This window comes from Triticum urartu, chromosome 3A (genome assembly GCF_056163025.1).
Source record: "Triticum urartu cultivar PI428250 chromosome 3A, HENAU_Tu73, whole genome shotgun sequence".
Lineage (NCBI taxonomy): Eukaryota > Viridiplantae > Streptophyta > Magnoliopsida > Poales > Poaceae > Triticum > Triticum urartu.
This window is the reverse complement of record NC_141875.1, coordinates 19,693,780-19,717,553: the sequence shown is the minus strand read 5'-3', so window position 1 is coordinate 19,717,553 and position 23,774 is coordinate 19,693,780. Positions and strand designations below refer to the sequence as shown.

The window sequence follows — 23,774 nt, the reverse complement described above, 5'->3', positions numbered from 1 at the left end:
TGTATAATTAAATCGGGCCTTGTTGAATGGACGAAGGGTTTAGGGTTTAGGGGAACCTGATTTAGGCGGACCTGATCTGGCGCAGCCTTCGTGAGATCGGCGGTACCCTCACTGGCAGATGTGTGCGTAGGGTTGTGCGGCGGGCTCCCACGGATCGGCAGCGGCGGAGGCGTCAGTGGGATTGTGCGGCGAGGGCGAGACACGGCACTGTCACCTATGTGCATGATCTGCGTCGGCCTCCATGAGATCAGCTGCGGCCAGGACGGGATCGACGACAGAAGGGATCGATGGCGGCGGCGAAGGGATCGATGGCGGCTGGGGTGGTTCACGTCGTCGTAGGAAAACTTCGAGGGCAGCCTAATTGTGCGAGGGGGATGGCCTCCTGGTCCGTTTTTTTGTGTGGGACAGGGGGAGTTGAAAAAACCATACGGGGTGGGAGGAGGACGAAAAAAAACCCAAGAAGGTGGGAGGTGGGACGAAAATAAACCGTACCAGGCTACCAACTCGTCCATTAGGAGTAGAGATATTGGCAACTTCTTTACTTTCATATCAAGATTTTCTTTTCTTTTCTTAACTTAAGTTACCAACCCCGAGAGTACATTAAGTTACCAGCCCTACGGTATGATGTTTGAACAGCTTTGTTATATTGGGTCAGAGTTACGATGGTGTTAAACATAAATTATCAGGTGTGCGGCATGTAAAATACCATGTTATTTACACAGAACTTATCGGGCTATGTTTTCAACAACTTTTTCTCAGATCAACGTTAGCATAATATCTGTACATAAGTTATCAGCTCCGCGGTGCCTAGCTTACCATGTTATTTACACATAAGTTATTGGCAGTATGTTTTTTCAACAAATTCTTTTTCCTATGGCTAAAAAAGTTACCGCGGTGTTTCTACATAAATTATCAGGTTTGTGGTGCATATATTACCATATTATTTACACATAAATTGCCGGAGCTGTGTTTTCAACATCTCTCCATGGGTTAAATTACCGCATTTTTTGTACCAAAGTTACCATGCCTGTGGTGCATACATTACCATGATATTTGCACAGAAGTTACCGGGGTTATGTTTTCAACAACATTTGTTCCTCGACTTAAAGTGATCATGATGTTTGTGCCTAAGTTATCAGGTCTGCGATGAATATATTATCATGCTATTTACATAGAAATTATGGGGCCAAAGTTAACGGCTATTGTTTTCAATAATTTTCCCGCTGGTCAAAGTTACCAGGGTGTTTGTACGTAATATATCAGCCATGTCGTGCATTTCTTACCATGATATTTACACATAAAATTATGGGTGGTATGTCTATAATTTTTTTTCACTGGGTTGAGGTCACCACGGGTGTTTGTACGTAAGTTATGATGCTCGTCGGGAGTAAATTACCATGATTTTTTGCAGAGGTTACCAGAGTATATTTCAACAACTTTTTTTTTAGTATCAAAGTTACTATCGTATTTGTATATAAGTTAGTTATCAGATCCGAAGTGTGTGTGTGTTACCATATTATCCACACATGAGTTAGCGAGGATATGCCTTTTAAGGTATATTGGACAAGGACTAAAGCTGGTGTGCCTTGGTTATTGCGTCAAAAATCCAATGCAATAGCCTTGATTGTTGTGGCTTTCTTTTACTCACATATACTGGAGTACAAAGGAAGAAACTAACATAAAACTTAATGTAAGCAGGTGCTTGTTGAGGTGGTTGAGATCCTACAGCACCAACAGTGCGTTGTGGGCTCGATTCCGGATCAACCTCACGAGAAACTGGCGCGCGCTAGAATTTCGGATCGAACGTCAATTAGATCGTTCGGATCTATTGTCAAATCACGAACGTTTGGAAATTACAAATTCCGATATTTAAAAGGTTTAGCTTCACTGTCTAAATTATCTTAACACATGCAGTCTATCCACGTCATCACATATGTCCCACACATGTCACCGCTCATTTAAATGCACACACAAATAATTCACATCATTAAGCGCATTCAATCAATCAATTTTTCACTTTCCACCGCATGCATGCCCCCACATCACCAAGAACTCATGCAATCATTGAACTTTTCGCTTTCTACCACATGCAAGCCTCCACATCATCAAAGAACATGAAAGCCCTCCATGTCATTATTGCTCGGCACTCATGTGCCGGTTACGGATATATTTGTTTATGCAAACGTAGACTTCGCCTTTTCTTTACATAATAGCTAAATGAAATGGTTGGTGAAGGAAGAACGCTTAAAGGAAGAGGGATCTTTAATCTAATGGACCCAGAAAATCGACTTACGCATAATAAATTTACAAAAAGGGTAAAAGTCTCACGTCAAATTTATAGGCATGCCAAGTCAAACGTTTCTCATCGCACTTTATATTGGCATGAGGATGTCAAATTTAAGTTTGTAAGCATGGCAATTTCCTAACAAAAGAAATAAATGAACTGAAGCGGATTAGCCATGCTCTCCAACTAAAGTTGTTATCCTCGACAAACATGATTTGCCATAAAAAATATTTGATTTGGCATGCCTAAAAAATCAGACATCCGTTCGATATGCTTGTCCTAAATTTTAGGCCACCTGTCCCAATTTTTAGATGACTTGGCACTAGCCAATTTTATTTTTTTGAGAACTCAGTAGCCTTTTTTTCTGAGACGAACTCACTGGCCAAGTTTTTTTGGAGGGCTAACCCACTGGCCAAGTGCGCCACGATGAATGACCGGACTGGGCCATCCATCCGTTCTGTCCTCCAGCTTAGCCCAAGCCCACTGTGGCCCATACTGTCCAATCCTTGTTTGGTTCGACGCCCGATTTTGTTCACGGCGGCCGCCACCGCCACCGGTTAGCGGAGCACCACGGCCACCTCGCCTTCCAATCCTGCGGACACGCCAGCGATGGCAGCCACTAGCGCGCGCCATTCTTCCCCGGAGATGGAGCGCTTCCTTCACGAGCGGCTGCTAGAGGCAGCCCATCCGCGCGCCCTTCTCCCTTCTCCGTCGCTAGCCACAGGTTCCATTGCAGGAGGATCGAAATTTCTAGTAGCTTTGCCTGCTTAGGTTCAGCGACCAGTTGCCCGGCTGCTTTTACTATATTGGAATCAGCTGATGCGATTAGTATGGGATAGTTCACTAATTTTTTCTAGTAATAATGATGATTCTTTTATTCAACACAGTAGTGAACTTGCAGGTTAATTTGGTGCCCTTGTTTTCTCCCCAAATCAGTAACCCTAGAAATGTATTGTCGCCCATTTTGTTATGTTTGCAAAAAATGAATAAACTGCTAGTCTGCTACTACTACTATCTAGCAAGTGAATTTCAACGCGCTAACAGCTTATTCCTCTGTATTAATATGGATTCCATGAGCTTATAGTGGCTTGTTTGGTGCTAATATATGTGCCCTATGGATCACCCTCTAAAAATTCTGGGAGGTTGTTTGACTAATTGAGTAGTCTTGGGTTTACAAACGTGTCCTCTCATAATGTTTGGTATCAGTACTGTTTTTGGTTGGCATGATAAGTAGGTTTGGACTTTGGAGGGTTTACACGATTTGGTTAGTGGCTGCTGTTACTGACAAAATTTCTGGCTCTAATTGTCTCTCCATGTTTTTCAAGTCCATCACTAAAATATAAACTGCGGTAGAAATAAAACAGATGATGGCATGCAGGCTGCAGTTCCCCACTATTTGAAGATGAATTGGCTTAGCTAGAGATATACTGATGAACTAAACCTGGCTCAATTCATGGGCTGCAAGTTCAGATTCTTCTGTTCACCTCCTTGGTACTTGTCTATAGTTGCCTACTTAATTTATTTTCTTTTAGGAAAATGAAAGCTGTTACAGAAGATAACAATTAGCAGGGACAAACCTGGTAGCAGGCCATTCGGCCACCGTTAACTATCTGATGGTGCCTACTTGACTTGGAAGCGGTCAAACTATCAGTCTCTGCAGTTAACCATCTGATGGTACCTATATTGTGTGGCTATTCCACATAATATATTTGTGTGGCACAGGAAAATAATTCCAGTCTGAGCTTTCCTTCATCAATTGAATGTTATCATTCATCAACGATATTTTTACTTGCAGTTGCGTGCTGGTGCTGCAATTAACCTGCAACACTAGATGGTCATGGTCGTTGGTCCTCTCTCCCAATCTAGTGCAACTCTGACAGTGAAACAATATATGGCTAAAGAAAAAGTTAAATATATGGCTGTGAGGTCACTTCAGGTCCCTGTCTAGCTAGTGGAAAAATCTGCAAGAGTCACAATTACGCGCAACCCGCCTTGCATGCAGTAAAGGCTCCTGCTTGACTGGAGCTTTCCCTGGCCCGATGCAATAAGTGAACGATTTCAGGAAGACCGGACTAAAACTCGAGTTAATATCCATTCCAAGATACGTCATCGCACCAATTATTTTGGATCATTGCACTGATTGTTGGCTTATTGAAGTACCACTATATATACTTATGCCTATTTGAATGCCTGGGCACTTGCTGTTGGTTCAGAACCGTGTTAGGCTAATGGCTTCCATTCACTGGGCGCTGCTACTCTTTCTTGTACAACTTCCCATACTGGCCACCTCCAGCGCCCACAGTGATGGTAACCTCACACTGTGGTGCCATCCAGACCAGGCTGCAGCGCTTCTCCAACTAAAGCAATCCTTCTTTGCTGCCGCAACCACCGCGGCTCTCCTTCCGTCATGGCAAAATGGCACCAATTGCTGTCTCTGGGAGGGCATTATCTGTGATGCTTCTTCTGGTCTTGTGACAGTACTAGACCTCAGTGGGCATGGCCTGGTGAGTCATGGCTTGGACCCTGCGCTCTTCAGCCTCAAATCCCTCCGACGTCTCGATCTTAGCATGAATTCTTTAGGAGATTACAGCTACAACATCACCACTGCTGAGTTTGAGAGGCTCGCTCTGCTAACCCATCTCAATCTCTCCAATGCGGACTTGTATGGGCGGATACCTATTGGCATCAGCAAACTCGTTAACCTTGTCTCCTTGGATCTTTCAAGTCACACAGTTTCCGATTATGATGATCCTACCTCTGCAGCTGACAGTTTTAATGATCTGCAGTGGGAGCCCAATTTTGAGATCCTGGTAGCGAACCTCAACAATATAAGAGAGCTCTACCTTGATGGAGTGCAGATAATGTCTAGCAGCGGTGAAGATTGGGGCAAAGCTCTTGCAAAATATGTTCCTCATCTTCAGGTACTTAGCTTGCAGGGATGCAGGCTGAATGGTCCTATTCATCATTCCCTCTCAAGCCTCCATTCTCTTGTTGCGATCAACCTTGGATCCAATGATGTTGGTCCGATTCCAGAGTTCTTCGCAGATTTTCCCAATCTAAGTGAGCTTCAACTTTCGTATATGAATCTTCAGGGGTGGTTCCCTGAAAGATTTTTTCAACTCAAAAATTTAAGGGTCCTAGATTTGTCCTCAAACCCGAATCTCTCGGGGCATTTGCCAAACTTTCCCCATGCAAGTTTTCTACATACTTTGAGGCTAGAGGGGACTAACTTCTCCTATTCTAAACCAAGTTCTTCTGGTGATTTCAAGCTGTTGAGGGAGTTAACTCTTGACGGGAAATTTCTATCGATGGATTTTCTCTCTTCATTCGGTGTACTTGGGTCTTTATGCCGGTTGACAGTTGATTTGATGGACTCACAAAATGGTTTGGGACCGATTTTGTCATGGATGGGAGGCCTCAGGAACTTGATGAGCTTGGAACTCTATAGCTGCGACTTCTCTTGGATAATGCCTTCCTCCATTAGGAACCTGAAGGCGTTGAGAAGCTTGAAGATGTCCGATTGCAACCTCCCTAGGCCCATACTGTCTGAAATTGGCAATCTCATTAATTTGCAAAACTTGGAAATATCTGGTATGTCCGACTGCAAATTGCATGGTTCAGTTACATCCTCAATAGGCAACCTCACAAATTTAAGAAGGTTTTACATGAAGAATTGTGATTATTGTGGAGCAATTCCAGCTGCAATTGGCTATCTTGGAAACTTAAGAAGATTGGCGATCTACAGTTGTGACTTTACTGGGGCATTACCATCTGCAGTTGGCAACCTCACTAATTTGAAAAGCATGGTTATTGAAAGTAGTCAGCTTTCTGGGCCAATACCTTATGCAGTTGGGCAACTCAAGGAATTGACACGTCTAACTATTTTAGGGAGGAGCATTTCTGGGAGGATACCAAGTTCACTTCTCAATTTAACTCGACTGGCAGAACTGGATCTCTATTATAATCATGTGAGCGGTAAGATTATATTATGCATATTCGAATTATCACATTTTTTTTGACATTCTCAACAAGACACCAAATGCTGAAACAACATAAGGATAGACACAAGGAAATGAATGACTAAAAAAACTACTCCCTCCGTTCACTTTTGTAAGGCGTTTTAGACATTTAGGACAACACCCAAAATAGTTCAATTTCAGCTGTCCTTACAAAAGTGAACAGAGGGAGTATATATTTGGGTGGAAGTAGTGGGCAGTGTGTCATAGTGGTAACAAGGGGAACAGTTTTTGTAAGTTTATGCCTCAAAACCAGGATACCTCATGGCCCAACACAGATTTTTAATGAGTTATTGACCATCGGGTTTGGTGGATGGATAGTCAAGATGGTACAATGGCAGATGGCCAGACCAATTTTAAAGTTTGAATGATACGGTTTCATTGATAAACATAAGCTTGCCATCTTTCGTATTATTGTGTTCAGGAGCTCTCAGTTGTGTGTACCCCATGTTTGAACTTTACAAGGGAGAATAATAACCTTCACTCATTCTGCAGGTCATATTCCGACACCTCTTTTCTCTCTTCCAAAATTACGCTACTTGAATCTTGGTTGGAACCAATTTTCTGGTCCTATAGAAGAGTTTGACGCGGCATCTTCAAAATTACAGTTAGTAATTTTGAGCGGAAATGAACTGGCTGGGCAGTTTCCCAACTCGTTCTTTCAACTTACAGATTTGGTTTGTCTAGAAATCAATGAGAACAACTTTGTAGGTTCACTGGATCTTTCATCTTTCTGGAGGTTAAGAAAGCTCTCTTCTTTGGATCTTTCACACAATAAGCTCTCTGTTACGAATGAAGAAGGAACCACCTCTTTTTCCACCTATCTCTCTGGACTTAAAACCTTAGGAGTTGCCTGTTGCAATATAACCAAAATTCCTAGAATTTTGACACGTCTTCATGACATGTCTTACCTGGACCTTTCTTGCAACAAAATCACAGGGGATATACCGAAGTTGATATGGGAGAGGTGGAGCAGTAGCCTTTTACATTTAAATCTTTCACACAACATGTTCATTGGTATGGAACTTACTTCACATGTTCTTCCTTTCAGTTGTCCCTTGGAAGTTCTTGATCTTAGTTCCAATAGGCTTCAGGGACATATTCCTATGCCAAACTCATCAGCAAATTATTTGGATTATTCACATAATTATTTTTCTTCTCTCCTTCCAAACTTCACTCTGTGTCTCAGTGAAACCATGTATCTCAGGATGTCCAACAATAGTATAAATGGGCATTTACCAAATTCAGTTTGCAATTCCAGCATGTTGGGTGTCCTTGACCTATCATATAACAACTTCAGTGGGCCGATTCCATCCTGTCTGATAGAAAATGCTCGACTGAGCGTGTTAAACTTGCGGGAGAATCAGTTTGAAGGGATGTTGCCATCCAATATCACAGCTGCCTGTACTTTTCAGACACTGGATTTACATGGCAATAAGATTGAAGGCCAACTTCAGAGGGCACTTTCTAACTGCATTCACTTGGAGGTTCTTGATGTTGGAAACAATCTAATAGTTGACACTTTCCCGTCTTGGCTGAGCGGGCTTCCGAATCTTCATGTCCTCATCTTGAGATCTAATCAGTTCTAGGGTTCCATTGGTGGTCTTGTTCGGGATCATCAATCCAAGGCGTACTTCTCTAGTTTGCAGATTATTGATCTAGCCTCAAACAATTTCTACGGCAATTTGAGTTCTGAATGGTTTGGGCGGTTAACATCATTGATGTCCAACTTAAACAGTTCAGGAGATACTATCGTTGCTCAAAACATATCAGCAGCTCCCAGGGGATTCTATCAAGATTCTATTGAGATAACATACAAAGGGTCAGTTGTTACATTTGAAAGGATCTTGACTACCTTTACAGCAATTGACTTCTCAAACAATAGGCTGGAAGGTACTATTCCTGAATCAGTTGGACAACTTATTTCACTACATGTGCTGAACATGTCTCACAATGCTTTCAAGGGGAAAATTCCAGCGCAGCTTGGCCACCTGACTGATCTGGAGTCGCTGGACCTTTCTTGCAACCAACTCTCAGGGGAGATTCCGCAAGAACTAGCAGATCTCACCTTCTTGGCCATCCTAAATTTTTCTGACAACCAGTTGGTGGGGAAGATACCGCAGTCACGCCAGTTCCTCACATTTGACAAAAATTCATTCGATGGGAATTTGGGACTGTGTGGACCGCCATTCTCCAACCCCTGTGGCCTTTCACTTGCTCCTCCAGGCATGGCACGCGTGGAGAAGTCATCTGATGTGGACGTCATCCTGTTTCTCTTTGTCGGGCTGGGCTTCGGTGTTGGATTTGCAGCTTCCATTCTGATGAGATGGGGTCGAATCAGCAAATGGTTTATTAAATCTGCAAGAGCTTTGTATGCGTGATCTGATCTGGGAGACTGTTCCCTGGTGCAAGCTTGCTGTCCTGGAAGAGAGCTTATTCCTCTGCAGCAGTCGTTGCTTCCGAAGTACTGTAAGTAGGCTTTTTATCTACTAGTATACTTTTTGTGCTGTGCTTTCATCTATTAAGCCCCTGCTACACATTATCTCCCATGGTGTATGCTATACAATATTGATTGGGTTAGATTAGATGGCTAGATGGTTGAACATCTTGTAATCTATCTCTGGTATCTGTTTCTTGTTATTTCTAGTTTAAGTGTGATCATGTATATGTTTAGCCTGGAGATGAATCTTGTAACCATTATGTTATCTTGTTTGGATATAAATAAACGCCACGCGGCCTGACAAGGGTTATACGCTTCATCAAGACTTATGTTTTTTCTCATAAAGTTGCACTAGCTTCTTGTGACTAAGTACCATTTCTGGAAGATAACTGTGCTGCTGTAATTTGTTTGGGCGCAGAGTGACAGATGAATCTGATCATCATATTGCAGAATTAGTTTCTCTACCTCTCTTTTACAGGAATATTGAGTGTTTGCGTATGTTCCTGCCTAACCATGTCATTTTTCTCATTGTTATTTCCTCCCACGAGGCCATGTACAATTTTTGTTTCACTGAAAATTTTGCATTTTTTATACTTATTATTTTAGTACACATGATATTTTTTTGTTACTCTATTTTTTTTCCGGAGATGTTACTCTAGTAATTTTGTTCTTCTGCATGAAGACATGTGTTTATCTTTTCAATAGTTTTTACAAACCCTTTGACCGTTGAGAATTCATTTTCAATACACAGTGAATTCTGTGTTCCCCCCTATTTTTTTGTTACTCTATCTTTTTCCGGAGATGTTACTCTAGTAATTTTGTTCTTCTGCATGAAGACATGTCTTTATCTTTTCAATAGTTTTTACAAACCCTTTGACCGTTGAGAATGCATTTTCAATACACAGTGAATTCTGTGTCCCCCCCTATTTTCCAGTAAATTTGAAACAGAAAAACAACCAAAAAGAAACACTGGGCTGGACCAGCCGTATGGCGTTGCAGAAACGAGGTCTCAGGTCTCGGTGGTCCATAGGACAGTAGATTCCAAATAATATCTACTAGCTATTATGGACGTATCTGATGGAACCCATGGCCCCTGCCCTACGGGAAAATATGCAAGGATCACAGTTCCACGCAACCCGTCTCACACGTTTGATGGAAGTCGTCGGGGGCTTTCCTTTTTTTTTTTGGCCCATTGTGTTAGTTGGATTACTTGAGCGAAGACCGGCATAAAACTTGAATTGATACAACTTGTGACAAATCCGTCACTACAATTTCTGAACCTCTTGTTTCTATTTTTCTTTGGTATTCTCTCTATAAAGCCTAACTGCACTCCTGCTTGTTTTCTCAAAAGGAAGAGAAACAACTACTTAGAACCAACCAAATGGCTTCAATTTTTTGGGTGCCACTACTCTTTCTCGCAATGTTTTCGGCACTAGCCGCCTCCGGCACCCATGGCGACGATAACCTCATTCTCCGATGCCATCAGTACCAGGCCGCAAGCCTCCTCCAGCTAAAGCGATCCTTCTCCTTCTTCAGCTACCCCAGCGCCCTCGACTCATGGCAGGATGGCACTGACTGCTGTCTTTGGGAAGGTGTTGGCTGCAGCAACTCCTTTGGCTATGTCACTGCCCTAGAGCTTAGCGGCCGTGGCTTGTACAGTCAAGGCCTTGACCCTGCAATCTTCAACCTCACCTCGCTCCAACTACTCGACCTTAGCATGAACAATTTTGGCCAGTGCAATCTTCCGGCAACTGGGTTTGAGAGGCTCTCCTTGCTCACACACCTCAACCTCTCCAATTCGGGCTTCCAAGGCCAGATACCTATTGGCATCGGCAAACTTGCCAACCTTATCTCCTTGGATCTTTCTGTTCTCTACTATGCCGCTTCTGACGATTCTCTTAATGGCCATGGCACCAGCATGCCCGGCGTTACTAGTTGGCTATGGCTGCAGGAACCCAACTTTCAGATCCTAGTTGGCAACCTCAACAATTTGAGAGAGCTCTACCTCGATGGAGTGGATATGTCTACCAGCGCAGATGATTGGTGCGATGCATTTGCTAATTCTCTTCCGAATCTCCGAGTTCTTAGTTTGAGATATTGTAATCTTGTTGGTCCTATTTGCCCGTCCTTGTCGACCCTGCACTCCCTAGCTGTGATCAGTCTCCAAGATAACTTTGATACGTCTGCCACTCCCCCTCGGGAGATGCTCATGTATTCTTACAATTTAAGTTTTCTTCAGCTTGCTTGGACAAATATGCAACGCTGGTTCCATTGTACATTTGTACTCCCCCCATAAAGAAATATAAGAGCGTTTAGATCACTATTTTAGTAATCTAAACGCTTTGATATTTGTTTACAGAGGGAGTACGTAGAATCTTCCAATAAAAAAACTAAGGCCCTTGATTTGTTTGGGATATGGTCTCTCAAGTTATGTGCCAATATTTTCCATCTAATTAAAGTGAACTGCATGTTTTCCTGGAAGGGTGCTATCCCTGCGGTACGGAGATGTAATATGACTTCTACATATATTACTTTCATTCTGAAGTTCACATATGTTCCGTGTTGTAGAACGCATATATACAGTTGTATCATGTCTTAAGCCTTACGTCAGCTTATCTGTAGGAGTATATGATGTTGTTTGGCCTACATGGCTGTATGTACTAGCTCTGGAACATAAGCATGATGATGTAATTCATTACTTGTTTCAGGTACTATTGCGACATGAATGCAATCAGTCATATTGCAGAGTTGTTATTCCTCTGTCCTTCGTATCATTGCATAAATGAAACCAACATAGCCGATGCAGAGTTGTGAATTATGTGCTTGTCGGAAGGCTTGCCAACCTGAATGTTGTCCGGCGCACAGGCAGTGTGTGCTGGGGCAATAGCATGTGATCCAACTACCTCGGGTTGCTGCTGCTCTCGAGTGGAAGCGAACTGTCGGCTGGAGGATGGTGTGGATGATGAACAGTTTCACAAACCCTCTGCCTTGCGCTGACAGTCATGTTGGACCAGCGACAGAAACTGCGCCATGAGGGAGAACAAGATGAATCCACATTTGCCTGCCGAAGCCGAAGCGCTCGAAAATAGTGATCGTTTCTAGTGTCCAGCATGGGCTCCGTGATAGCCACCTCTTTGTTTCGGATTGGTGTCATGTGTAGGAACCAGTGAACAACATGTGTGGGAGATTGGTGTTCGGTTCCATTAATTACATTGGAGGTGTGTGTAATTTATGAAACCTGAACCTTACCCTAATTGCTGCGATGGTGATGTCTATTTACAGTTCGTGACGATTGTAGGAAGCATGCTTGCTGATGTTTTCATGATAAGTGGAACCAGGGAAGCCCAGGTGCTGATCCGAGATGTTGTCAGGAAAGATCGTGTGAAGGCCATTCGAGTTGATTCTGTTCGCCCTCGTCACTGCGCAAGTACTCTTCTAATAATTAATTAATTAATTATCACAAAATGGGCTGCTGCTTTTCTTTTTCTCGTGCTGATTTCTTGTGGATACCCTATTGTTCAACCTGGGTGTTACTGCTTTCTAGTAGCTTTTTATTAATAATCCCAAGTGGTCAAATTAAAGAATCTGCCGAATTATTCTTCAGTTCCACCTTGGCTTAAGCCTTTGTTCGTTTGTTGGACAAGTTGGTTCCAAGATAGCTGTGGCAATTCTACGGAAGGATAGGAAAAATATACGAGCTTACATTCAAATGTGTCCGCGAACCCGTAAGTGTCACTGTGTTCAAATGCCAATCATTCGACCCCAAAAAGGGTCTGAGACATACGCCTTCTGTTGGTTTAGTTGAAGTTAAACCATCAACCGTCTATGCCGGAGCTGATCTCTTTATCGCCGCTACACAGGCCACGCAAGTATATTATCTGCCTTACCCGGAGGCTGCCCCCGGCCTCCCTGCTCGCCCGCTGCACCGGCGCCCAAGACGCCCCCGGTGAGTTTTTTTTTTTCATTTTTTGCATTTTGTTACTGTTTATTTTGTGCATAGATGGATATGTGATGAAGGATATGTGCGTGTATAGATTGATGGTCAAGTTTGTGATAGATGGATGCATTGATGGATATTGGTCAAGTTTGTGAATATGGACACTTAGTTTAAAATATGGATTGATGGATATTGGTCAAGTTTGTGAATATGTGCATGTATGGATTGATGGATATTGGTCAAGTTTTGCATTTTGTAGACATTTAGTTTAAAATATGGATGAATGGATGTTGGTCAAGTTTGTGATAGATGGATGCATTGATGGATATTAGCAAGTTTTGTGTTTGGTCAAGTTAGTGTTAGGTCATTGATAGATGGAAGCAATTCGAGACACTTGGTTTATAAAATACTTAATGAAGCTTTTTTTTTTTGCAATTTGAGATGTTGTTTCATGTTGGTTCATAATATAGTGTCAATGCTTTATGTGATATGTGATGAGCTAAATTTTTTTCACTCGATGGAATTAATAGGATTTGTGGTGTTCTATCTTTGTGGAGTGATCATCGACGTTGGAGGTGTTGGTCCACGGTTGTCCCTCCTCTGATTGACTACATCCTCTACATATGAGGGTGAGCAACAATTCCAGCACCTCGTTCGCTTTTTTTCCATGTCACTAGATTAAATTTTCACATCAAGTCGCGTAACCTAGGTGTCTCCCGTCCGAAAGGGTTGCATCGATAAATATGCATTCAATTTCATATTTATCACCGCAACTCTTTCGGATTGTCCAGCGTTTTCCATTGACAGCCCAAGGATATGTAGATTGGGTACGTTGTCCATGCTCTACCCCGTTCCGAGACAGGATTTTGGCGGCGCCTCCCCGTTGTTCTCCGGATGCACATTCTCTCGGCATTTTTCCGAGACGTGTATTTGGAGAACAACGGGGAGGTGCTGCCGAAATTTTATCTCGGAATGGGATAGAGCATGGACAACGTACTCTATCTACACATTCTTGGGTGGGATTAGGACCCATCTTTACCTATTAGAGATGTAGGTGGATTAAATGTCGTTTCTCGTCAACCCTGTAAAAAATAAAATATTGATGTGAATAATTTAAATGAATCCTTAATTTTGTTGTGTGGCTTCCAATAAAGCAGAGATGGCAGATAATCAGTGGATGTATAGTGGGTTTTCCTGTCGGAATCAAGTAACAGCAGAGTGGGTCGAGAAAACTAATGTGTTTTTTAAAGAGATATTCCGTAGTCCATTGAGGATGGTACCAGAATGCCCCTGTGCCAAATGTAAGAGACGTATGCGCAGAGATAAGAGTGAGATGACTAAGCACCTTCGCACGCATGGATTTATGCCAAACTTTAATATGCCAATAAACTTTGCCCTGCGGGACCGTGATAGAGAGGAGGTGATACGACAACACGTCCCTGGTTATGAGGACGATGGGGTTAGAGACATGCTACATGATGTCTTTGCTGCACAGCCGACACCTCCATCACATTCAGCGAATGAACCGGAGGAGCCGGAGGAAACCGCAAAGGCCTTCCTGGATATCTTGGCGTCGTCAAAGAAACCTCTTTATGAGGATGCCACGCTCTCTGTGCTGGATGCCACCTCGCAACTGATGGCAGTCAAAGGCCGAGTACGGTTGTAGCCGAGGTTGCTTTGAAGCATTTCTGGGAGTATGGGCTAACAGCCTCCCTGAGGGCCATGAACTACCGAAAACCATGTATGCTATGAAGAAAACCATGAAGGCGCTCTCCACGGATTATGAGAAAATACTTGTTTGTCCAAAGAATTGCCTTTTGTTTAGGCATGAGTATGCGAATGACAACTTCTGTAGGAAGTGCGGTTCCTCTCGGTATATTGAGGTGGTCAATGAACAGGGTCAGAAGAAGCAGGTAAAAATCCCTGCGAAGGTTCTTGGTATCTTCATTTCATAGAAAGAATGCAGCTCCTTTTCATCACCGAGGAGTTTGCCAAAATGATGAAGTGGCACAAGGAAGGGAAAAAGTACAATCCAAATAAAATTGTACATCCATCAGAAGGTGAAGCATGGAAGTCATTCGATATAGAATACCCTGAGGAAGCAGCGGAGGCTGGGAATGTCAGAATTGCTATATCAGGTGATGGGTTCAATCCATATGGTATGTCGTCTAATCCATACAGCTGCTCGTCTGTGTTTGTTATTCTTCTCAATCTCCCGCCCGACGCCATAATGCAACGCAAGACCATGTTCATGTCGCTTATAATTCCGGGGCCTGAATATCCGAGGAAGAATTTGAGTGTGTTTATGCAGCCGTTGGTGGATGATTTGCACCATTCTTGGTACTTCCCGAGGTTTACGTACGACCGACATCTCCAGAAAAATTTCTTGATGAAAGTTTGGCTACAGCATTGCATGCATGACTTTCCCGGCCATGCCTTATTCTGCGGATGCTGTACAAGTGGTAAGATGCCTTGCCCAGTGTGCATGCAGGCCTTGCGTTTCATTTGGCTGAAGTAGGGTGGCAAGTATGTTTCCTTTGACCTGCATCGAGAGTTCCTCCCTCCAGACCATCCTAATAGGGAAGACAAGAAGAACTTCACAAAAGGCCTAGTCGTCCATGAAGTAAACGAGATTCCAACATTTTCTAGTGCGGATGTGCTTGCTCAGCTGAAAGCTCTTAAGCCTGCCGACGAAGGAAAAGCCAATGCCAAAGCCAAAGACAAAGGCAAAGCTATAGGCGAAGGCGAGGGCGAGGGCGAGGGCCAAGGAAAAGGCAAAGGGAAAGCAAAAGGTTTTGAAGGATATGGTGAGACGAAAAACTGGACTCATATTACCCCCTTTCACGCAGCTTTCCTATTTCAAGGACATCAAACTTCCATACAACATCGACGTGATGCACACCGAGAAGAATGTCACGGAGGCCCTTTTTTGCACGATCGTCAACATTCCTGATAAGACAAAGGATAATGTTAATGCTAGAGTCGATCAATAGAATATTTATGGTAGACCACGTCTACACATGCAGCCTCCAACAGACGGTCGAAAATCTTGGTTCAAACTAGATGCTGACTTTGTACTTAAAAAGGATCATAAGATGGAGGCATTCAAGTGGATGAAATAGGTCATGAAGTTCACTGATGGTTATGCGCCGAATATACGTAAGGGGGTCAATCTTTTAACGGGTAAAGTGACCGGGCTCAAGAGTCATGACTATCATGTATGGATTGAGCGGTTATGCCGGTGATGGTTCAGGGCTATGTTCCCGAGCTCGTCTGGCGTGTGCTTGCGGAGCTAAGCCATTTCTTCCGGACGCTTTGTGCTAAAGAAGTATGTCCCAAGATGATAAAAGAAATGCATAAGAAGGCGCCAGAGTTGATATGCAAACTAGATAAGATCTTCCCGCCAGGCTTCTTTACTCCGATGACACATCTCATTTTGCACCTCGGGAACGAGGTATTGTTGGGGGGCCCTGTGCAGAATCGTTGGCAGTACGACCCTGAGAGACAGAACAAGCATCTAAGACAGAAATGTGGAAACAAAGCTAAGATTGAAGCTTCCATAGCCGAGGCAGTTATCCTAGAGGAGGTGGCAGACCTCAGGATAGCGTACTATCCGGACCATGTTCCCACGCTGCACAATAAGGTGTCTCAATACAATACAGAAGAACCCAAGTATAAACCCAAACTGCCTCTATTCAGCAGGCAAGGTGGCAGGGCTAGATGCTCGACACCTTGTATCATGCCACAAGATGAGTGGGAGGATGTCATTTTCTATATCTTGCACAACATCAAGGAAGTTGAGGATGAGCCTTTGCACCATTCTTTTAGTCAATTCGTTATGTTAACTTTGCCTAGTTTTAATACCACTTTTCTTATTTTAGTCGATTTGTTGATGAAGAGTGGACGGGAATGCTGCCTCCTACTGAAGCGGAGGCACTTGCTCTTCTTCGAAAGGGTGCCGATGGAAGGAAAAAAATTGTTGCGTGGTTCATGGAGAAAGTAAATTTTCACACTTCCCTATTACCTAGCTAGTTCACCCTACAATTCCAACTAAACTCATGCACCCTATAATTTCAATTAAACTTGTAGGGAAAAGATCTGAACACATCAATGGATGAAGAATTGAGATGGGTTTCCATGGGTTTTAACAGTCGGGTCATGACATGCGAAAAGTATGATGTGAATGGGTATCGCTTCCATACAAAGGAGCACCAGAACAGTCAGCCTGATCCCAAAACTATAAATATCGGAGTCTCCACCGAAGGAGATAATAAAGTAGATTACTACGGAAGGGTAGTGTTGGGGATATAACTATTAGTGTAACCCGCCCAGGAGGGGCCGAGTTACGCTATGACGATTTATTATATGAAGCCCAATATAAAGCTTGAAGATGACGGTTCAATAAAGGGTCTAAAGCCCGCAGGCGACTTAAGGCCCGTAGTGATAAACCGCCGTAATGGCATGTGTTGGTGTCAAAACCGGCGGATCTCGGGTAGGGGGTCCCGAACTGTGCGTCTAGGCGGATGGTAACAGGAGACAAGGGACACGATGTTTTTACCCAGGTTCGGGCCCTCTCGATGGAGGTAAAACCCTACTCCTGCTTGATTAATATCGATGATATGGGTAGTACAAGAGTAGATCTACCACGAGATCAAGGAGGCTAAACCCTAGAAGCTAGCCTATGGTATGATTGTTGTTCTGCTGTTGTTGTCCTATGGACTAAAACCCTCCGGTTTATATAGACACCGGAGAGGGTTAGGGTTACACAGAGTCGGTTACAATGGTAGGAGATCTACATATCCGCGTCGCCAAGCTTGCCTTCCACGCCAAGGAAAGTCCCTTCCGGACACGGGACGAAGTCTTCAATCTTGTATCTTCATAGTCCAGGAGTCCGGTCGAAGATATAGTCCGGCTATCCGAACACCCCCTAATCCAGGACTCCCTCAGTAGCCCCTGAACCAAGCTTCAATGACGACGAGTCCGGCGCGCAGATTGTCTTCGGCATTGCAAGGCGGGTTCCTCCTCCAAGTACTTCATGGAAGATTTTGAACACAAAGGATAGTGTCCGGCTCTGCAAAATAAGTTTCCACATATTGCCGTAGAGAGAATAATATTTACACAAATATAATCTACTAACGTATTCCGTAGCGTGACATCACACTGCGGCCAAGCCTTTATTCGAATCGTTTTTACTCCCCCACCTCAGTGCATTTCGCGAGGCGGTTCCTTGGCACGTCTTGTCAAAGCAGAGATCGTGTCCCCTCATTTCACGGGATTCTCATCAATACGGACGTGGGTAACCCAACCACGCCATTGATTACGGCGCTTGGGAGATAAGCGAGTTTTATCAGGCTGGTGGGGACGCATAGCTGCATCCGCCCATATAAGGGGACAAGGATCCACCTTTTCACCTACGCCTTCTTCCTCCTTTGCTTATCCATCTTCCGCGCACTTGAGCTCCAGCGCCCAAGTCCGCACTTCCCACCTTGACCTTCTCCAGCCATGTCCGGAGCGGGAGGCAAGTGGATGGTCTCCTCCGTCACGGAGGGACACATCAAAAAACTGAGGAAGGCTGGATACTTGTCTAACGACATCGCGCACCGGCTTCCCGAAGAGGGGCAGCTCCTCCCCACCCCAAGGCCCCATGAGAGGGTAGTGTTCCTTCCCCACTTCCTCCGCGGACTGGGCTTTCCTCTCCACCCATTCGTCCGGGGGCTCATGTTCTACTATGGCCTGGATTTCCACGATCTGGCCCCGAACTTCATCCTCAACATCTTGGCGTTTATCGTCGTGTGCGAGGCTTTCCTCTGCATCCGCCCCCATTTCGGCCTATGGCTCAAGACTTTCAATGTCAAGCCAAAGGTGGTGCGCGGCAACTAGGCGGAGTGCGGAGGTGCCATGGCGGGCAAGATGGCCAACGTCCTATGGCTCGAGGGCTCCTTTGTGGAGACCCTGAAGGGGTGGCAATCGGGGTGGTTTTACATCACCGAGCCGCGCGACCCTGAGTGGGTTGCAACCCCCGAGTTCCGGTCCGGACCCCCTACGCGGCTCACGTCCTGGAAAGAGACGGGCCTGTCGTGGGGCAACAAAGGAGAGGTGACTGGACTGCAAACATGCATCCAAACCCTGGTGAACAACCAGCTCAAGCTTGTCAATGTAGTCCAAGTTATGTTCATCCGCCGGATCCTCCCGTGTCAACAACGGGCTTTCAACCTGTGGGAGTTCGACCCGGCGCAGCACCGAACTCTGAGCAGGCTCTTCGACACGACGTACGAAGATGCCTGGAAGATGCTATTCAAGGGCGCCGAGGCTCCCGCATCCGCTTCCGAGGACCGCGGATTCAGCACGCAGTGTTACGCTAGTGCGGTAAGCTATTTTTACCTTTTACAGGGTATTAGTTTTTCATAGTTTGACTCTATGCGGGATCTAAGCTCCCTTACCTTTGACAGGATTGGCAGGCGAAGTCCGGACAGATCAACTGTCCGGCTCCTTTGCCTGAAGACCCAGCCGATGCTCGCTTGGCAAAGCTGCTGATTCCGGCACCCTATGTGGTGCCGGAGAAGAAGGCCAAGAAGAAGGCCACAGGGACTCAAAAGAGCGCCCGACGCCTGGAGGTGTTGGATTCATCATCTGACGAATCCGAGACGCGCTCCTCCCGTGAAGACGAGGAGGAGGAAGAAGAAACCTCCCCCCCTCCAGCGGGGGGAGGAAAGAAAAGGAAGGCTGCCCCGACCGGGGAGGCCGAAGGGTCCAAGAAGGGGAAGACCCTTCCTCCGGACTACTCCACCGACGCCGCCGACGACGAAGAGGAGTGGACGCACAGGGCCAAGCGCCCGGCGAAATCGTAAGTATCCGGATACTAGAGTAATTCATAGTATTCCTTTATTGCACAGCCTTTCCTTATGTCGAATATGATTGTGCAGTCCGCCCAAGGCCGGGCTCGATGAGTCGTCGAGCGGCTCCCTGGATTCGTCGGATGTGAATTCACTTCCGACGGCTACCTCCTCCACCCTACGGACGACGCTGAAGTGTTGTCCCAACAGGTTCCAAGTCAGGAGGAGGTGATCCCAGAGGCACCGCAAGGCGACCTCCCGGATTCCAGGAGTAAAGGGGATAGATCCCCCAAGGGCTCCGAGTCTGGCTTTGAGCCGGACTCCGTGCCGGAACCTTCAATGGTTCCGGACTCCAGTAGGCAGCCTCCTTCCAAGAGGAGCAAGCCTACCGAGCCGGTGGCCTCCGTCCAACCGGAGGTACCGGACAATTTGCTGGAGGTGCTTAACGGCGCCTCCATCGACGAGGAGCACCGCACTGTTATGAGTGTGGTGATCCAGAAGGTTCAGTCCGCCAAGAGCAGACTGACTAAAGCCTGCGCCAGCCTTTTAATAGGCTTTGAGGTAAGTAAAGAATATGTAAAAATATTACCGCATAGACAGTAGCCCCTGATGCTCTGTTTGGCGTTCGGAAAGAAAAGCCGAATAGAGGATCCAATGAAATTCGCAGGAGTCTAACAAAAAATGAGTCAATATGCGTATGCAGGCTTCGCTGCTAGCGTCCGCCGCACTGACTGCGGAGGTGGGTACGCTGAAGCAGGACCTCGAGCGTTCCGAGCAAGAGCTCGGCCTTGCCAAGAGGCAGCTCGAGGAGAAGGAAGGTAAGAGATACCTTATTGAAATATATAAAAAGTGCAATTGCAAAAAATGACAGGATTAACGTGGCTATTGTAGGGGGCACGTCTGAGGTGGCGACCCTTAAGCAAGCGCTGTCCGAGGCTGAGAAGAGGGCGGCCACGGAGCGCACCGAGCGGGAGAGGTATGAGGCCCAGGTTGGCGAGGTACGGCAAGAGCTCCAGGCTCTCATGAAAAAACATGAGAGTTTGGAGCTTGACTCAAAGACGCGAGCGTCCAAGCTCGCGGCGGCCATTGAAAATGCCAAGTCTGCCAAGGCCGAATCCGAGAAGGTCCTCCAGGAGGTGGATGCGATGAAAAATATAGCGGCGGATAAGGCATTCTTTATGCAAAGCAAACATGTAAAAGTGAGTTACTTGTTACTTACCCGAATCCAGAGCTCTCCAGGAGCATTCGCAGATTTGCCCCGTAGCGTGTCCGATGCCGCCGCATTCTACCGAGTCAAGGAGGGCAGCTCGACGGAGAAGGTGTTCTGGTCTCAGTATGCTGAGGCCGGACACCCTATGCCCTTGAGCGACCAGCTGAAGCAACTGGTCGAGCTCCACAAGGTGGCCGAACAGGCCATGAAGGGCCTCATAGTTCGGCTGTGGCCTGGAGAGGCTCTGCCTGGGAGCTACTTCGGGCTGGTGCGGCGGCTGGTGGAGGCCTGTCCAAGGCTCGAAGTCATCAAGCGCTCCGTCTGCATCGAAGGTGCCCGTAGGGCCCTTGCCCGTGCTAAGGTGCACTGGGGCAAGTTGGATGCTGAGAAGCTTGTGAAGGACGGGCCACCGCCGGGGAAAGAGCATCGCAAGCCCGAGATGTATTATGAGGGCGTTCTGAAGGGTGCCCGCCTTATGGCGGATGAATGTTCCAGGGATGTAATTTTTGAGTAAACTCGCTCGTTTTGTCCTGTGCACTGAAAACTTGTTCATATGCGCTAAGCAATGCTTTTTGAATTTAAAATATTACCTTCTGTGCGGCCGTTTATCAAATTTGAGAGATGGCGAGTCGTCGGCTTTTTCCCCCATGCCACTAGTGCTGGGGTGTTCGAGATAAACCTGAGCGCTCTTTTTCCCATGTTTGGGTCCTTCGAGGGAGGCGCTCAGCACAACGAACAAGGCTATCGGACTATAATGCTTGAACACTCTCACTTAGCTATAGAATTCTATAATTTAAAATTTTGGCGAAGCCCCTAGTATTCGGAAGACCGAGTTCGGGGCGCTATCCACGCCTTGGCTGGACAAAGCCGACTCCTCGCTCTAAGCAGCATAAGTCTTTAGGGACTCGAAGAACCTCTCGAACAGCGACCAGCTCTCGCTTCATCATGACAGTCAGTTTTAGCTTTCTCTGCTGAGGTGCTTAGCCCAGCTCAACTAGGGCACAATCGCAGTAGTTCTCCTAGTGCTACCTTAGCCGATATAGCGGAACGTAAGGCACCAAAACATAGGAGCCGGGCAAACCCAACTATTGACCCAAGACATGATTTGGAGCCGATGCATATAATGCTATATGTTCGGGGTGCCGCACTTATTAAAGTGTTCGGACTTCTCACACCATATTGAGGGGTACTGAAGCCCCTGGCGTATTGGCCGTACCAAAGTGTACGGTTGCAACATGTCGTTAATGAACATATATTTGTAAAAAGAGTAATGCAAAAATAGACAAAAGCTATGCATTGTTTATTAAAAAGGCTGCGATCAAGGCAGAACGATACAAATAACACGATAAGCAAAAGGTTGGACTATTTAACATGTCCTTTCCAGGGGCAGGCTGTGAAATGGTATGCGAAACAGGTATACTGCTCGTGATAGAGACCACCTGGGAGTTCCATAATGCGGCGTAGCTTTTCTACTTCCCAGGTTCTTGCATCGTTTGTGCGGCAATTATACTGCCGGACAGGCCTTCCAAAGAATGGAGTCCTGAAAGTAAGAGAAAATTTTAAAAAAATTCGGCAGCCCCTAGTACGGTTTAAGCCGTGTTTCGGGCGTGCCGTGATGTTGCCCCTCCCCCCGCGCCCATGGTATTTGAAGAGCGTAGTTATGTACGCGAAGCACTGGTTTCGCATTTTCGCGAGGGCTGGGGTTGGGGCCGCATTGCTACGCCTGCTCGGAACGTGCCAGACGGTCTTGTTGTAGGTTACTCCGGGCGCGCTTGACGGTGTCCGGATGTTTAATGGCCAGACTGGAGAATTGCCTTGAGAGGCTGCTTTGTAGTTCCGCTGCGAGGGCCGCCGTTTGCTCCTCCATTCGGAGGGAGCGTTCGGTGTTTCCATTGACCATAATTACTCCTCGAGGGCCTGGCATCTTGAGCTTAAGGTATGCGTAGTGCAGTACCGCATTGAACTTGGCGAATGCGGTTCGCCCGAGCAGTGCGTGATAGCCACTGCGGAACGGGACTATGTCAAAGATTAACTCCTCGCTTCGGAAACTATCCGGAGATCTGAAGACCACTTCAAGTGTAACTGAGCCTGTACAGTTGGCCTCTACACCTGGTATGACGCCTTTAAAGGTCGTTTTGGTGGGCTTAATCCTCGAGGGATCTATGCCCATTTTCCGCACTGTGTCCTGGTAAAGCAGGTTCAGGCTGCTGCCGCTGTCCATAAGGACTCTAGTGAAATGAAATCCGTCAATAATTGGGTCTAGAACCAATGCGGCGAATCCGCCATGACGGATGCTAGTGGGGTGGTCCCTTCGATCAAAGGTGATCGGGCAGGAGGACCATGGGTTGAACTTTGGGGCGACTGGCTCCATCGCGTATACGTCCCTTAACGCTCGCTTCTGCTCCCTCTTGGGGATGTGGGTTGCGTATATCATGTTCACCGTCCGCACTTGTGGGGGAAAACCCTTCTGTCCACTGTTGTTCGGCGGCCGGGGCTCCTCATCGTCATCACTATGCAGCCCCTTGTCTTTATTTTCGGCATTTAACTTTCCTTCCTGCTTGAACACCCAACAATCCCTGTTGGTGTGATTGGCTGGCTTTTCGGGGGTGCCATGTATCTGGCACAAGCGGTCGAGTATTCGGTCCAAACTGGGCGGGCCCTGAGTATTTCTTTTGAATGGCTTTTTCCGCTGACCGGATTTATAGCCTCTGAATCCGGCATTAACTGTCGTATCCTCAGCATTGTCGCCGTTAATGCGGCGCTTTTGCTTGTTGCGACGCGACCTGCCACTGCTGTCCTTGGTATCCGAATTACCAGGGTTCTTGGTCATATTGTTGCTACGAGCAAGCTAGCTGTCTTCTCCCGCACAAAAGCGGGTCATGAGTGTCGTGAGGGCTGCCATAGATTTCGGCTTTTCCTGTCCAAGGTGCCGGGCAAGCCACTCGTCACGGATATTGTGTTTGAAGGCTTCTAGGGCCTCTGCATCCGGACAGTCGACTATTCTATTTTTCTTTGTTAGGAACCGTGTCCAGAATTGCCTGGCTGATTCCTCTG

The 23,774-nt window shown here is 46.0% G+C and overlaps 1 protein-coding gene and 1 pseudogene across 2 annotated transcripts; both read left to right on the top strand.

The window, feature by feature from the left end:
• Nucleotides 1-4,253: 4,253 nt before the first annotated feature.
• Nucleotides 4,254-9,053, top strand: LOC147977947 (uncharacterized; annotated as a pseudogene). Its single transcript, XR_015617992.1, has 2 exons — nt 4,254-6,259; nt 6,796-9,053. The product of XR_015617992.1 is annotated as an uncharacterized LOC147977947 (transcript).
• A 448-nt stretch (nt 9,054-9,501) lies between these two features.
• On the top strand, nt 9,502-12,131 carry LOC147977946 (receptor-like protein 6). Its single transcript, XM_087546049.1, has one exon. The coding sequence runs from the start codon at nt 10,122-10,124 to the stop codon at nt 11,034-11,036; it is 915 nt and encodes a 304-aa protein (XP_087402175.1). The 5' UTR covers nt 9,502-10,121; the 3' UTR covers nt 11,037-12,131.
• The last annotated feature ends 11,643 nt before the right edge of the window (nt 12,132-23,774 follow it).

Coding starts and splice junctions, on each gene's coding strand:
- LOC147977946 (XM_087546049.1), top strand. CDS start 10,122: ATGGCTTCAATTTTTTGGGTGCCACTACTCTTTCTCGCAATGTTTTCG.